This window comes from Anolis sagrei, chromosome 9, assembly GCF_037176765.1.
Source record: "Anolis sagrei isolate rAnoSag1 chromosome 9, rAnoSag1.mat, whole genome shotgun sequence".
In the NCBI taxonomy this organism is placed as follows: Eukaryota; Metazoa; Chordata; class Lepidosauria; order Squamata; family Dactyloidae; genus Anolis; species Anolis sagrei.
In genome coordinates, this window is record NC_090029.1 from 6,593,172 (window position 1) to 6,609,477 (window position 16,306).

General features: G+C 42.5%; 1 protein-coding gene across 1 annotated transcript; it reads left to right on the forward strand.

The window, feature by feature from the left end:
- The first annotated feature begins 1,577 nt into the window (after window positions 1-1,577).
- Window positions 1,578-15,726, forward strand: TM2D3 (TM2 domain containing 3). The gene is made up of 6 exons (XM_060755755.2): window positions 1,578-1,709; window positions 4,872-4,967; window positions 9,685-9,842; window positions 11,992-12,166; window positions 12,367-12,442; window positions 15,377-15,726. The coding sequence occupies exons 1-6, from the start codon at window positions 1,616-1,618 to the stop codon at window positions 15,540-15,542; spliced, it is 765 nt and encodes a 254-aa protein (XP_060611738.2). The 5' UTR covers window positions 1,578-1,615; the 3' UTR covers window positions 15,543-15,726.
- The last annotated feature ends 580 nt before the right edge of the window (window positions 15,727-16,306 follow it).

A 16,306-nucleotide genomic window follows, 5' to 3' on the forward strand; every position in this document is an offset into this window, starting at 1 on the left:
AAACTCCTTGTCCCTTCTGGCAGTGGCTGGTCATTTGTGTCGATGTTGAACATGGATGGAGCAAGCACGCTCTCCTGAGGCAGGCCGTTCTTCTGTTTCTGCCATCTGCTTCTCTGGCCCTGGGACTCAACAAAAAAGCTTCTGTTTTGTAGCAGGTTTCCTATGAGGCGGGTGAGGTGGTCGTCCTTTGTGATACTATACATTTTTCTCAGGAGGAGGCGGTGGATATAGATAGACAGACAGACAGACAGACAGACAGACAGATTATATAGATTAGATAGATAGAGGTACTCCTGGTCAGTCGCAAGGCCGAACAGGGTATAGGGTTACAGCCTGTGCTGGACGGGGTCGCACTCCCCTTGAAGGCGCAGGTTCGCAGCTTGGGTGTGATCCTGGACTCATCACTGAGCCTGGATCCCCAGGTTTCAGCGGTGACCAGGGGAGCATTTGCACAGCTTCGGCTCGTGCGCCAGCTGCGCCCGTATCTTGGGAAGTCTGACTTGGCCACGGTGGTACACGCTTTGGTCACATCCCGCCTCGACTACTGCAACGCTCTCTACGTGGGGCTGCCCTTGAAGACGGCCCGGAAGCTCCAGCTAGTCCAGCGCGCGGCAGCCATGTTGTTAACCGGAGCGGGACGCAGGGAGCGTACAACGCCCTTGCTGTCCCAGCTCCACTGGCTGCCGATCAGCTACCGGGCCCAATTCAAGGTGCTGGTGCTAACCTTCAAAGCCCTAAACGGTTCCGGCCCAAAATACCTCGAGTACCGCATCTCGGCCTACGAGCCCACGAGGACCTTGAGATCATCCGGGGAGGCCCTTCTCTCGGTCCCGCCTGCCTCACAGGCACGCTTGGCGGGGACTAGAGAGCGGGCCTTCTCGGTGGTGGCCCCCCGGCTGTGGAACTCCCTCCCTGCTGAAATTAGACAGGCGCCTTCCCTCATGACCTTCCGCAAGGGCCTGAAAACCTGGCTCTTCGAAAAGGCCTTCAATTAAGTGCTATGCTTTGGAATGACCACCGGAATGGACTATGACTACGAGACTGATTATGACCCAAACAAGACGAAGCGGATTTTTAGCTTAATTAGTTGTGTAGTAGTAAGATGTTGTGTTATGGCCCTGGATTTACTGTAACTGTTGTCTTTATGTTCTATGTTCTGTACACCGCCACGAGTCGCCTTCGGGCTGAGAGTGGCGGTTAACAAATGCAAATAATAAATAAATAATAAATAAATAATAGATAGATAGATAGATAGTTAGATAGATAGATAGATAGATAGATAGATGGATGGATGGATGGATGGATGGATGGATGGATGGATGGATGGATGGATGGATGGATGGATGGATGGATGGATGGATGGATGGATGGATGGATGGATGGATGGATGGATGGATGGATGGATGGATGGATGGATGGATGGATGGATGGGAGAAAGAAAGGTTGGCTCTTCATTGCTGTCATACCCCTTCCGCCCTGATGGGGGCAGCAGAGCGCACTGCGAAAGGGAAGGGAGGGCGGTTTTGGAGCTACTGCGCGTGCGCCCAGCCGGAGGGCCCTCAGCCTGACAGCCGAAGTGGGAGGAGCCTGTCGGAAGTCCCCGGATGAGGGCAAGATGGCGGCGCTGGCGGTGGCCGGGCTGCGGGCGCTGAAGAGACTCTGCCGCGTCGCCCTCTTCCTCTCGCAGCTCTACGTCCTCTCCGGCAGAGGTAGGAGAAGAAGGAGAAGAAGAAGGAGAAGGAGAAGAAGGGGCTGCTCTTGCTGTTGTTGTTGTTGTTGTTGATATGTGTGACCATCATCAGGCGAAGGAGGGAGAGAGAGAGAGAGAGAGAAAGAGAGGCCCAAAAAGGGGGGGGGGGGGGAGAGGGATAGATGTGTTAAAAATCCTATTATTCATTTTAATAATCCTATTTTTAATGGTAAAGTCCCATTATTAATAATTCTGTGATTTATGTTAAAATCCTATTAATATCACTAATCCTAGTAATAATATTATTAATGTATTGTCGAAGGCTTTCATGGTTGGAATCACTAGGTTCTTGTGGGTTTTTTCGGGCTATAGGGCCATGTTCTAGAGGCATTCTCTCCTGACGTTTCGCCTGCATCTATGGCAAGCATCCTCAGAGGTAGTGAGATCTATTGGAATTAGGACAATGGGTTTATATATCTGTGGAATGGCTGGGGTGGAGCAAGGAGCTCTTCTCTGCTGGAGCTAGGTGTGAATGTTTCAACTGATCACCTTCATTAGCATTTGAAGGCCTGCCTGAGCCTGGGAAAATCTCTTGCCGGGAGGTGTTAAGATGTGCCTGGTTATTTCCTCTCTGTTGTTTTGCTGTTGTTGTTTTTGAGTTTTTTAATACTGGTAGCCAGATTTTGTTCATTTTCATGGTCTCTTCCTTTCTGTTGAAATTGTCCACATGCTTGTGGATTTCAGTGGCTTCTCTGTGTAGTCTGACATGGTGGTTGTGAGAGTGGTCCAGCATTTCTGTGTTCTCAAATAATATGCTGTGTCCAGGCTGGTTCATCAGGTGCTCTGCTGTGGCTGATTTCTCTGGCTGAAGTAGTCTGCAGTGCCTTTCATGTTCCTTGATGCGTGTCTGGGCAATGCTGCGTTTGATGGTCCCTATGTAGACTTGTCCACAGCTGCATGGTATACGGTAGACTCCTGCAGAGGTGAGATGCAGGCAAAACGTCAGGAGAAATGCCTCTAGAACATGGCTCTATAGCCCGAAAAAACCCACAAGAACCTAGTGATTCCAGCCATGAAAGCCTTCGATAATAATCCTATTATTAATGTCAATAATCTTATTATTAAGGTTAAATTCAATTACTAATAGTAATAATCCTATTATTAAGGTTAAAATATATTCATGTTAAAATCCTGTTATTAATATTTAAAATTCTGTTATTAACATTCAAAATTCTGTTATACTACTATTATTAAGGTTATTATTATTAATAATAATAGTAATACTATTATTAAGGCCAATCATCCTATAATTAATGTTAATAATCCTATTATTAATGTTAAAGTCCCATTATTAATTTTCATAATTCTATTATTCATGTTGAAATCCTATTAATATTACAAATCCTATTAATATTATTAATGTTAATAATCCTATTATTAATGTTAGTAATCCTATTATTAAGGTTAAATTCAATTACTAATATTAATGATCCTATTATTAAGGTTAAAATATATTCATGTTAAGGTCCTGTTATTAATATTCAAAATTCTGTTATTAATATTATACTACTATTATTAAGGTTAATAATACTATTATTAAGGCCTATAACTAATGTAAATAATCCTATCATTAATGTTAAAGTCCCATTATTTATGTTCATAATTATTTTATTAATGTTAAAATCCTATTAATATTACCAATCCTATTAATAATATTATTAATGTTAATAAACCTATTATTAATGTTAATAATTCTATTATTAATGTTAATAATCCTATTACTAATGTTAAATTTAATTACTAATATTAATGATCCTATTATTAAGGTTAAAATATATTCATGTTAAAATCCTGTTATTAATATTCCAAATTCTATTATTAATATTATACTACTATTATTGAGGTTAATAATACTATTATTAAGGCCAATCATCCTATAATTAATGTTAATAATCCTATCATTAATGTTAAAGTCCCATTATTAATTTTCATAATTCTTTTACTAATGTTAAAATCCTCTTAATATTAGTAATCCTATTAATAATATTATTAATGTTAATAATTCTATTATCAATGTTAATAATCCTATTATTAAGGTTAAATTCAATTATTAATATTAATAATCCTGTTATAAAGGTTAAAATATATTTATGTTAAAATCCTGTTATTAATATTCAAAATTCTGTTATTAATATTATACTACTATTATTAAGGTTAATAATGCTATTATTAAGGCCATTCATCCTATAATTAATGTTAAAAGTCCCATTATTAATGTTCATAATTCTTTTATTAATGTTAAAATCCTATTAATATTAGTAATCTATTAATATTCCTTATTAATATTAATCATCCTATTATTAAGGTTAAAATCTATTCATGTTAAAAATCCTGCTATTGATATTCAAAATTCTATTGTTAATATTCAAAATTGTATTATTAATATTCATAATACTATCATTATTATTCATAATACTATTAAGGTTAATAATACTATTATTAAGGTCCATAATCTTATAATTAAACTTAATTATTCTATTATTAATGCTAAATCCTATTATTAATGTTAAATCCTATTATTAATGTTAAAATCCTTATGAACCACATCTCTAGGACTTTAAGATCATCCAAAAAAGGCAGGTCCTGCTCTCAGTCCCACCTTCTTCACAGATGCGTTTGGTGGGAATGAGAGACAGGGCCTTCTCAGTGGAATCTTGACATTTGGGAGTTGTAGTTACTGGGATTTATAGTTTACCTATAATCAATGGGCATTCTGAACCCCACCAATGATAGAATTGGGCCAAACCTCCCACACAGAACCCCCATGTGGGCCACAGCAACGCGTGGCAGGGGACGGCTAGTAATAATAATAATAATAATAATAATAATAATAATAATAATAGAGGAAGAGACTGGACAAGCTGCCTCTGAATGTTCCTTGCCTAAAAAAACCTATGAGAGTGAAAACCTCATAAGTCAACAGGTGACTCTAAGGCATATCAATGTTTTACGTCTTGGTTTACACCAAGCATGAGCAAACTTTGGCTCTCCCTCCAGATGTTTTGGATTTCAACTCCCACAATTCCTAACAGCCAAAGTTTGCTCACATCTGGTTGACACATTCAGTTTCTTGGCTCAATTTGAACATCTGTGTTCATGTTTTTCCTCCCTTTCCCTCCAGGATCGTTGAGCTTGGAGCATCATCCGCATGCTCAGCTGCCCAAGGTGTCTGCTATGGAGCCTGCCAGCACACAGGTCCCGGCATCTAAAGTCCCAGGTAATAATTCCGCCATCTTCTTCTCTCACCGATAGTTAAAATGTGCCCTTGGTTGCATTCTTTGTTGTTATCCCTGTGGGCCGCCCGCTCTGTTTTGACTCACAGTGACCCTATGAATGAGAGACCTCCCAGAGACCCTGTTATTTTCAGCCTCACTCAAGTCTGGCGATCTCAGGGCAGCCATGGCTTCTTCACAAGGATCCTGTGTAAAGCTCATTACAGTAATCCAACTGGGATAAAGACTCGCGTCACTGTGGCCGCGCCAGACTTAAGTGAAACGCAGCTGCTAATTTGGTCTTAGGCTTTCTCCTCCCCCTTCTAGGAAAACTAGAAATGATTCCTCCCCATAACATCTTTAAATAAGGCTTTCATATTTCTTTATTTTGAACAGTACAGTAGGATATTCTCAAGTATACATCCAAGGAGTAGTTTCTCTTTTATTATTCTTTCTTGTTGTTTGTGATTTCAAGTTCGGGTTTGGTGGACACTGACCTTGAGTTTGGGAGTTGTAGTTCACCTACATCCAGAGAGCACTGTGGACTCAAACAATAATGGATCTGGACCAAACTTGGCACAAGCACTCAATACGCCCAAATATGAACACAGATGGAGTTTGGGGGAAATAGACCTTGACATTTGGGAGTTGTAGTCACTGGGATACACAGTTCACCAACACTCAAATAGCATCCTGAACCCCACCAACGACAGAATTGGGGCAAACTGCCCACACACGCACCACACAACTGCCCCCTTCCCGCGCTTGGAAAGCTACTGAGGCAAAACTCGCTCTTCCCTCTTGGCCCTTCCGCCTTCCCTCCATCCGCCCCCCCCCCTTCCTTCTTGCCCACACACACAATGATGGATCCGGACCAAACTCAGCACAAGCACTCAATACGCCCAAATATGAACACAGATGGAGTTTGGGGGAAATAGACCTTGACATTTGGGAGTTGTAGTCAATGGGATACACAGTTCACCAACACTCAAATAGCATCCTGAACTCCACCGACAGAATTGGGGCAAACTGCCCACACACGCACCACGCAACTTCCCCCCGCCCCCTTCCCGCCGGTAACACCCCCCTCCCTTCCCCGCAACACACACACACACACGCCGGTAACACACACCCCCTCCCTTCCCTGCAACACACACACACACACATGCCACAACACGCCCCAATCTTACCTCCTCCTTCTTCTTCCCCAATCTTTCCTCCTCCCCCTCCTCCCCCTCCAAACCCGCCCCCTTCAAGCCCCACCCGTTCCCGCCCTGTCCAAATCTATCCCTCCTCCCCTCCTTCTTCTTCCTCTCCAAACCCCGCCCCCTCCAAGCCCCGCCCCTTCCCGCCCTGTCCAAATCTATCCCACCTCCCCCTCCTTCTTCTTCCCCTCCAAACCCCGCCCCAAGAAGGAAGAAGGGAAGGAAAGACGGGAAGGACGGAAAGAAGGAAGAAAGAGAAAGGGAGGTAAACAGAAAGGGGGAAGGAAGGATAGTTCACCTACAATCAAAGAGCATTCTGAACCCCATGAACGACAGAATTGGGGCAAACTTCCCACACAGAACCCCCATCACCAACAGAAAATACTTAAGGCCATCTAATCGAACTCCCTTCATCAGGGCAAGAAAACGTAATCAACGTCCTCCTGACAAAGAGCCATCCAGCCATAGATATAGATAGATATGATTTACACACACACATAGTATCCTAGATCTGAAAGGGACCCCTAAACAAGGACAATTACACTGTTCTACAAATTTTCGGTTTTTCTCAGTTGCGGAAACGAAATGTGCCGTTTCTCAATAAATTTAACATGCTGAATTCAAATATAATAATTAAATGTGTTAATTGGCTCTGGTTTTTATGCAACAGCTATTTCAATTTTCTCCACAATAGGTAATTCGTTAATATTATGATAATGCGCCTAACCTTACTGCATGTAAATAAATCGTGAATATTTACTAAATTTTAGTCAAATTATATTGCCAATAGTTTATACATGAGAAATATTTAAATTAGTCTATTGTTTATGTTTGTGCAGCAAGAAACTATATTAGTAGGCCTAATGCAGTTGAAAAGTCTGAAAGTTTAAATGTCGCTTTAATCATTACTTTAGTTTATATCCTGTTTGCTTCTCTTGACTTTTCTTTTGTATTCAAGGAAAGGATTGTCTCTTCCAATGCTCCAGCAGGAGTCTGACAGCATTGACGGAGTCCATTTGCCTTGATATCTTTTTTCCATAGTGCTTTATTTACACACATGCGAGGCATAACTACAGTAAAAAGAACCATGTAAAACGATGTTTAACGATACTGTCTCAGTCTTCAACTGACTGACCTTCACTGTTCAAAAGTCTGGCCTTATATAGGGCTTTCTGGCTTTTGCACACGGCACTAATACTGCGTCATCAAACTTTCTAAAGTATTCTAGAATCTTCCATAGTGTAAGTCGCAACATGCATTTTTTCAACCATACGTGATCACGTGATTGCTTATATCATAAAAACTAGAGCCAATATACATTTTTAAATGTCATTTTCGTTTTCAGCACCCCAAAATCATAAAAGAACAGCTATTTTCAGGCCCGCAACTTTTTCTCAGTTGAACAGTGTTATTTGTTTCATGTTCCAGAGTAGGCAAACCAGACAATCTCCACATCAACACTGACAAAGAAACAGCAAGAAATGCTGTTTACCCACAAGCAGAAAGAAATCATATTAGAAACCAACACTTTCTCATTACTTTATTTTCCAGATCAACAGACTGGGCCACAGCAACGTGTGGCAGGGGACAGCTAGTAATAATAATAAAACTTTATTTATGTACTGCTCTATCTCCCTGGGGGGACTCAGGGCGGTTTCCAAGCAACAACATCAAAACATACAGAGTCACAACATGAACAAAAAATAACAGTAACGGCAACATAAGCAATGAATTACCCAACAACACATCAATATTAAAAGAAAAAATCCTGCCTTCTCTTCGTGTCTATTTGTTAGGACATGGAAAAGGAATGGGTCAGGACAATTCAAAAGGCTGGGTCAAGACTGATACAAATTGAAATAAGATTTGACCGGCATTTGGATACAGTACTGTAATAGGTGAACGACAAAAGTACTGTAATAGGTAAACAATGGCTGGGTCAACCGGGCAGTGGGGATATCCAGCTGCCCACCCTGGATGGCGAGGCGTTACACCTGTCACCATTGGTAAAAAGTCTGGGAGTCCTTTTGGACCCTCTGCTGATGATGGAGGCCCAGGTCTCCGCCGTGAGCAGAACCGCCTTTTTTCATCTGCGTCAGGCTAGACGGCTGGCCCCCTCCCTGTCCAGGGACGACCTAGCTACGGTGATCCAGGCTTCGGTCATCTCAAGACTGGACTACTGTAACGCCCTCTACATTGGCCTTCCACTGTCGGTGATCCGGAAGCTCGAGTTGGTACAAAATGCAGCTGCTCGGCTTCTTGCGGGAATTCCGATGAGATGCCACATAACACCAATCTTACTACAGCTGCATTGGTTACCACTTGAGCACCGGATCACTTTCAAAGGGATGGTACTCACCTTTAAGGCCTTGCATGGTCTGGGGCCGATGTACCTGAGGGACCGCCTCACCCCCTCCCAACCCCAGAGATCCCTCCATTCTGAGGACCACGATCTATTGGAAGTCCCCAGTGTCAAGACCTTGCGTCTAACAGCAACCAGACGCAGAGCCTTCACAGCAGTGGCACCATCACTGGAATACTCTGCCACCTGAAGTCCGTGCCTTGCGGGACTTATCAGCTTTCCGCAGGGCATGTAAGACATACCTGTTTCGACAGGCCTTTGATTTTTAATATTGCTGTTTTTAAATTGTTTTAAATTGTTTTTAAATTGTGTTAGATTTTAGCCATTCTTGTAAGCCGCTCTGAGCCCCAGGGGAGTGGCAGCATATAAGTTCGAATAATAAATAAATAAATAAATAAATAAATAAAATAGGTAAACGATAAAAGCGGGGATGGGCTATTTCCAGGGGCCTGTTAGGAAAATGACCAGTGTGATATATAGGGGGCTAGATCATGTCCGGACAGTGTCTGGGCTGAGCTAGCACTGGTCACTCTTGAAGATTTGTTGAAACCACCAAGTCTTCAAACTCTTACAAAAAGAGGGGAGGGATGGGACCTGTCTTATTTCCCTTGGTAGGGCGTTTCAAAGGCGGGGGGCCACCACCGAGAAGGCCCTCTCTCTCTCTCCACCAACCGTGCTTGTGGGAGGTGGGAGCAAAAGGAGGGCCTCCCTGGAGGATCTTAGAGTTCGCGCCAATTCATAGATGGAGATGCGATTGTGAAGATAGACGGGGCCCAAACCGTTTAGGGCAGTGGTTCTCAACCTGTGGGTCCCCAGATGTTTTGGCCTACAACTCCCAGAGATCCCAGCCAGTTAACCAGCTGTTAGGATTTCTGGAAGTTGAAGGCCAAAACATCTGGGGACCCACAGATTGAGAACCACTGGTTTAAGGCTTTATAGGTCATAAGCTGCATCTTGAATTTGGCTCGGCAACTTATCGGCAGCCAATGAAGCTGTTTTAATAGGGGCGTTGTATGCTCCCTATAATTTTCTCCAGTAAGGAGCCTGGCTGCCACCCGTTGTACCATTTGTAATTTCTGAAGGCTCTTAAAATTGTTTTTATTGGGTCCTTATTCTCTGGACTTAATGCCAGGGAAAACCTTTACTATTCTACAGAAACTACAGCTGTTCCATCCTATGTCACTCGATGCCCTAGCAATGGGCCCTGCAGCCGGCTGCCTCCAGAATGCGTCACCTGCAGAACCAACTACTCCTGCATCTATGGGAAACCAGCCCTGTTTGAATGTGAAGCGAAACCCCAGGTTCACTGCGTTGTAAGTAATTCACAATTTAATTTTGGGCTCCTCTCAAATGCACTTTTTCTACTACTACCTCATCCAGGGTTTTATTATTTTACCTTGTCCATGTGGCCCGCCCATTGTGTTCGATTTTATATTATGCTTTGTTTACTCTATTTTGCTATTGTATGTATTTTATTGATATGTAATTTTTGTTGTTTGCATTTTGTATTTTATTTTGCTGTATTGTATTTTTGGGCTATTTATTTGTCGTGTCAGAACAACCAGTCAAATTATATTACATTTCTAACAGAACAAAGCAAACAAGCAGATTACAAAATTTGTGAGTATGAGAGTTGATTAAATGTCCTTTGACCAGTATCTGGCCACTTGGAGTGCTTCTGGTGTTGCTGCAAGAAGGTCCTCCATGGTGCATGTGGCAGGGGTCAGGGTGCATTGCAGCAGGTGGTCAGTGGTTTGCTCCTCTCCACAATCACATGTCGAGGATTCCACTTTGTAGCCCCATTTCTGAAGGTTGGCTCTGCATCTCGTGGTGCCAGAGCGCAGTCTGTTCAGTGCCTTCCAGGTCACCCAGTCCTCTGTGTGCCCAGGAGGGAGTCTCTCATTTGGTATCAGCCATTGGTTGAGGTTCTGGGTTTGAGCCTGCCACTTTTGGACTCTTGCTTGCTGAGGTGTTCCAACGAGTGTCTCTGTAGATCTTAGAAAACTATTTCTAGATTTAAGTCGTTGACGTGCTGGCTGATACCCAAACAGGTATTTTTGGGCTTGGCCTCATGTTAGCCGTCCCCCTCAAGGAGATGGTGGTGGGGTATAAATAAAGATGATGATGATTATTATTATTATTATTGACACAAAAGCACAATATGTCACAGCAAACGAGATCAATATGCTGGATTTCGTATCACAAAATCACAAGTCGAACACTTCCCAAGCGTTTAGGACTGTGATGTATTTTCAAATGATGCACGCAGATCCAAGTCAGGACAGTTGGCAGATCGTGATTTTGTCGATGTTTATTGTTTCCAAATGCCGGCTGAGATCTTTTGGCACAGCTCCCAATAATAATAATAATAATAATAACAACAACAACAGCAACAGCAACAACACTTGGGAAGTGTCCGACGTGTGATCCAATACAACAGCCAGCAGAGTGTCTGACTCCTACGGCTCCCAGAATGCTTCAGCGAGCACATCCTAAGCACGCCGCTGCCAGGCCTGCTGGGAGTCATTACCCAAAGGCCCTTCCTTGTGCCTCCGGACAACAACTCCCAGCAGCCCCGAGCAGCGGTGTGCCTGGCATGCGCTCGCTGAGGCATTCTGAGAGCCGTAGGAGTGAGGGAAATACAGCTCCCAGAATGCCTCAGTGAGCACATCCCAGGCATGCTGCTGCTCAGGGCTACTGGGAGTGATCATCCAGAGGTGCAAGGAAGGGCCTTTGGATGACAACTCCCAGCAGCCCCGGCGGCAGCATGCCTAGGATGTGCTTGCTGAGGCATTCTGGGAGTCGTAGGAGTCAGGGAACTTGGGCCTAGGCGAGCCCAGTGGCCTTCGAAGGTGGTGAGTGTCGGGGGGCGGAGGAGACCATGAAAGTAGAGCGGGGCGAACGGTGGGGGCCATGGGGTCATCCGTGGAATGCGGAGTCATCTTAAACGGCGAGTATATCCCTAACTCTGTATTTTGTCTTGAAAAGTTGGGGGTCGCCTTATACCCCCTTGTCTTGTATGCTGGAAATATAATTATTTATTTATTTATTTATTTACCTTACTTATATACCGCTGTTCTCAGCCCGAAGGCGACTCACAGCGGTTCACAACAAATACGAACAGCAAAAATTCAGTGCTATAGTATAAAAACAGCCAACAACCCAACACATTACACAATTAATAAACAGTCACTACAATACCCATTCACTGTCGTCTCGTCATCAAAAACATGTTCCAGATCCGTCATCCATTGTTCCATTCCAGTGTTCATTAACCAATCATTGCACTAATTATTGGAACGCCTGCTCAAACAGCCAGGTCTTCACCTTTTTGCGGAATACCATTAGAGATGGTGCTAGTCTAATGTCCGTAGGAAGGGCGTTCCACAGCCGAGGAGCCACCACCGAGAAGGCCCCTAATAGATGTTATGCTCACCTGTGGCATAAATTATTCCCACACAGGATGAGAACAACACTCGTCAGAAGACCTTCATGATCAACATGACCTGTCAGTTTTGCTGGCAGCTGCCTCCCCTCGATTATGTCTGCTCCAATCCTGCAAACTGCAAGACGGTTTCTTGTCCCCGGGAGAGATATATGGCTAACTGCACCGTGCGGGATCATATCCACTGTTTAGGTAACGTGCATCCTATGTATATTATATGGGGGAAGTTTTGACCTATTGTTGCCGTAGATAAGGCATGGGCAAACTTTGGCCCTCCAGGTGTTTTGGACTTCAACTCTCAATTCCTAAAATCCATTTTTTCAAGGCAAAATCCACAATTCCTGAAATCCATTGCTCATATGTAAAAAAGATTAACCTGTTTTTGTTTGAAGGCAACCGTACTTTCCCCAAGATGCTGTATTGTAACTGGACTGGAGGCTACAAATGGTCAACAGCCTTGGCTTTAAGGTAGGCAGAGGATGATCTTATTTTAATTTCCCACTTAACTCCATTCTTTTTTTTTTCGTTTTGTTTTGGACTAGAGCCAACGTACTAATATTATTATATTACAATATTATTATTAGCATTATTATATGGCATTACATTATAATATCATTCATATTATATGTATATGTAATATAATATTATAGTATTAGCATAGCATAATATTAGTATTATTGTATAATAATCCATATATAAATGTGGTGGCTGCCCCGAGCCTTTGGAATACCCTTTGGAATACCCTCCCCAAGGAAATTACTGGTAGTGTATTATATATATTGTGGTATATATACACCCCTCCCCGCAGTACCAACTGCCGCTCTGGGCCAGAGTGAAGAGAGAGGGGGCCAGAAGACAGTTCCACCTTGTCTTCTGTGCTATACTAATAATATAATACAATGTAATATAATATATTGTATTGTATTACATTATATTATATTATTAGTATAGCACATTTAATATTTATAATATTATAATATAATACAATATACTAATATGATATTATAATTATATATTTTATATTACATGCAATATTACTAATAATATTACAATATAATGATATAGTACAATATAGTAAAATATAATACTGATATTGTACTATGTTAATAATATAATATATTGTATGTATATATGTCTTGCGAGCCACTCTGAGTCCTCTTCGGTGTGAGAATGTCGTATATAAATAAATATAAATGTCGTAAATAAATAAATAAAATAAATAATGTTACTAATAATATTGCAGTATAGTGGTATTACTGCCAATTTGTAAGCTGCCTTTGGTCTTGAGAAAGGCGAGATAGAAGTATTATAAATAAATAAATAATGATTTATGATATTTGTACCCTGCCTTTCTCACCCCGGAGGGCACTCAAGGTGGCTTTACATACAGGCAATGATCTGATGCCTTAAAAACACAATGTACACTTAAATAAATATTAAAATAGAATTTAAAAGCTCATTAGAAACAAGCAAAACATTTAAAAACATGAGCATAATCTGGGCCGTTCCAATGGTAATTGCACATTGTTCCAAGTTCCAAATCTATTGCACAAGTTCTCTAAAGACTTGGTCACAAAGCCACGTTTTCACTCTCTTGTGGAAGGTCAGAAGGGGAGGGGGTTGATCCAATATCCCTGGGGAGGGAGTTCCACAGCCAAGGGGCATCACTGAGAAGGCCCTGTCTCTCATCTCTGCCAATCATGCCTGCGAGGGAGGCGGGACCAAGAGCAGGGCCTCCCCAGATGATCTTAAACATGATGGTTCATTGAGGTAGATACGTTCGGACAGATAATACTAATACATTAATTATAATACTACTGATTCATATATTAGTATTACTATATTACATGAATCATAAGACTACTGATGGAGTCCCTGGTGCTGTAGCGGGTGAAACCATTGAGCTGCTGAACTTGCTAACCAAAAGGTTGGTGGTCTGAGTCCAGGGAGTAGGGTGAGCTGCTGTTAGGCCCAGCTTCTGCCAACCTAGCAGTTTAAAAACATGCAAATGTGAGTAGATCAATAGGCACCGCTTTGGTGTGAAGGTAATGGCGCTCCATGCGGTCATGCCGGCTACATGACCTTGGAGATGTCCACGGACAACGCCAGCTCTTCGGCTTAGAAATGGAGATGAGCAGCACTACCCAGAGTTGGACAAGACTAGACTTAATGCCAAGGGGAAATATTTACTTTTTAATACTACTTTTAATATATAATGATATACTCTGTTTGATAATAATAATATTTATTTATTTATTTGCGACATTTATATGCCACCCTTCTCACCCGGAAGGGGACTGAGAACGGCTTACAGTATATTATGTTATTAGCATAGTACAATATCAGTTTTAAATGTAACTATATTGTACTGTACCATTATATTGTAATATTATTAGTAATATTACATGTAATATAAATATATAATTATAATATCATATTATTACTAGTATTATATTGCATTACATAATAATATTATAAATATTATATATATATATATATATATATATACACACACACACACACACACAATATATATATATATATATATGTATATTTTAAGTTGTAATGTTTTGACTGTGAGCTGCTTTGAGTGTCCATATGGAGAGATGAAGTAGGATATAAATAAATAAATAGATAGATAGATAGATATTATTACATTACAATACTATTGGGCACCCCCACTGAACTGCTGAACTTGCTGATTGAAAGGTTGGCGGTTCAAATCCAAGGAGCGGGCTGAGCTCCTGCTGTTAGCCCCAGTTTCTGCCAACCAAGCAGTTTGAAAACATGCAAACGTGAGTAGATCAATAGGTACCGCTTCTGCGGGAAGGTAATGGCACTGTCAGACTGTAGGATCTATGTAGCAATATTAAATAACCACTCACAAGCCGTTTTGCTTTGAAATGGATATATTGCATGTATCTCTGCAGCAAAGAAAGACACTACTGACTTTTCCCCACCACCACTTCCTTTTATACACCTTTCCTGCCCATCTCCCCTCTTCTCAGTTTTCTTATTAGAACTTGTTGCTTCACAAGTTCCAATACAAGGTTTCCAGCATCCTCTGCTGGCTTCAAAATGCCACAGAGAGAGTTGATTCAGCCAGGATGATTCAGTCAGGATGTCACAGAGGGAATTTGTGATGTCTTCATGCCCTCAGAAATTGACTCCTGACAGGCACTCTATGCAGTCATACTGGCCACATGACCTTGGAGGTGTCTATGGACAACACCGGCTCTTCAGCTTAGAAATGCAGATGAGCACCACCCCCCAGATTCGGACACTACTAGACTTAATATCAAGGGGAAATCTTTACCTTTAGACGTTTTGGTCATAAGGACTCATTATATTTGTTACCTTTCTCTTAATTGGCACGTGATCTGTTTGTGGCTTCTTCCCCAGCATCACCCTGGGCGGCTTTGGAGCCGATCGCTTCTACTTGGGCCAATGGCGGGAAGGGCTGGGCAAGCTCTTCAGCTTCGGCGGCTTGGGAATCTGGACTCTCATTGACGTGCTGCTGATCGGAGTCGGCTACGTGGGGCCGGCAGACGGCTCGCTCTATATCTAAATTATTGACCCCAAAAACCCCATTAGGAATGGATTGCGCTTGGAGAGGACCAAAGCTGGACTTCCGAAACAGACCCTAGAAGCACTTATTGCCTAATGTGTGCATATATACTATTTAATGTACAGCATCTGTACTTGGCCTGCCTTTAACTTAAGGTGAAATAAAGACTTGGACCGTTGAGTGACGCTGCTGCCCGGGAGTCTGTTTCTTTAGAGTACGCATGAGCCAACTTTGGCCCTCCCTCCAGGTGTTTTGGACTTCAATTTGGACAGTTCAGTGCGAGAAGGCCTCAGTGGGAGAAGGGCCTCACTATGAGAAGGCCTCAGTGTTAGTTTGCCTCAGTGGGAGAAAGGCCTCCGTTTGAGAAAGCCCTCAGTGTGAAAAGGCCTCAGTGGGAGAAAGGCCTCAGTGTGTTAGTAGGTTTCACTATGAGAAGGCCTCAGTGTTAGTTTGCCTCAGTGGGAGAAAGACCTCCGTTTGAGAGAGCCCTCCGTGTGAGAAGGCCTCAGTGGGAGAAGGGCCTCAGTGTTAGTTTGCCTCAGTGAGAGAAAGGCCTCCGTTTCAGAGAGCCCTCAGTGTGAGAAGGCCTCAGTGGGAGAAGGGCCTCAATGTGTTAGTAGGCCTCACTATGAGAAGGCCTCAGCGTTCGTTTGCCTCAGTGGGAGAAAGGCCTCAGCCCTCAGTTTGAGAAGGCCTCAGTGGGAGAAAGGCCTCAGTGTGTTAGTAGGCCTCAGTTTGAGAAGAACCAGTGTGAGAAACTTCAG

Coding starts and splice junctions, on each gene's coding strand:
- TM2D3 (XM_060755755.2), top strand. CDS start 1,616: ATGGCGGCGCTGGCGGTGGCCGGGCTGCGGGCGCTGAAGAGACTCTGC. Junction 9,843..11,991: donor AACCCCAGGTTCACTGCGTT/GTAAGTAATTCA, acceptor ATTCCCACACAG/GATGAGAACAACACTCGTCA. Junction 12,167..12,366: donor GGATCATATCCACTGTTTAG/GTAACGTGCATC, acceptor TTTTGTTTGAAG/GCAACCGTACTTTCCCCAAG.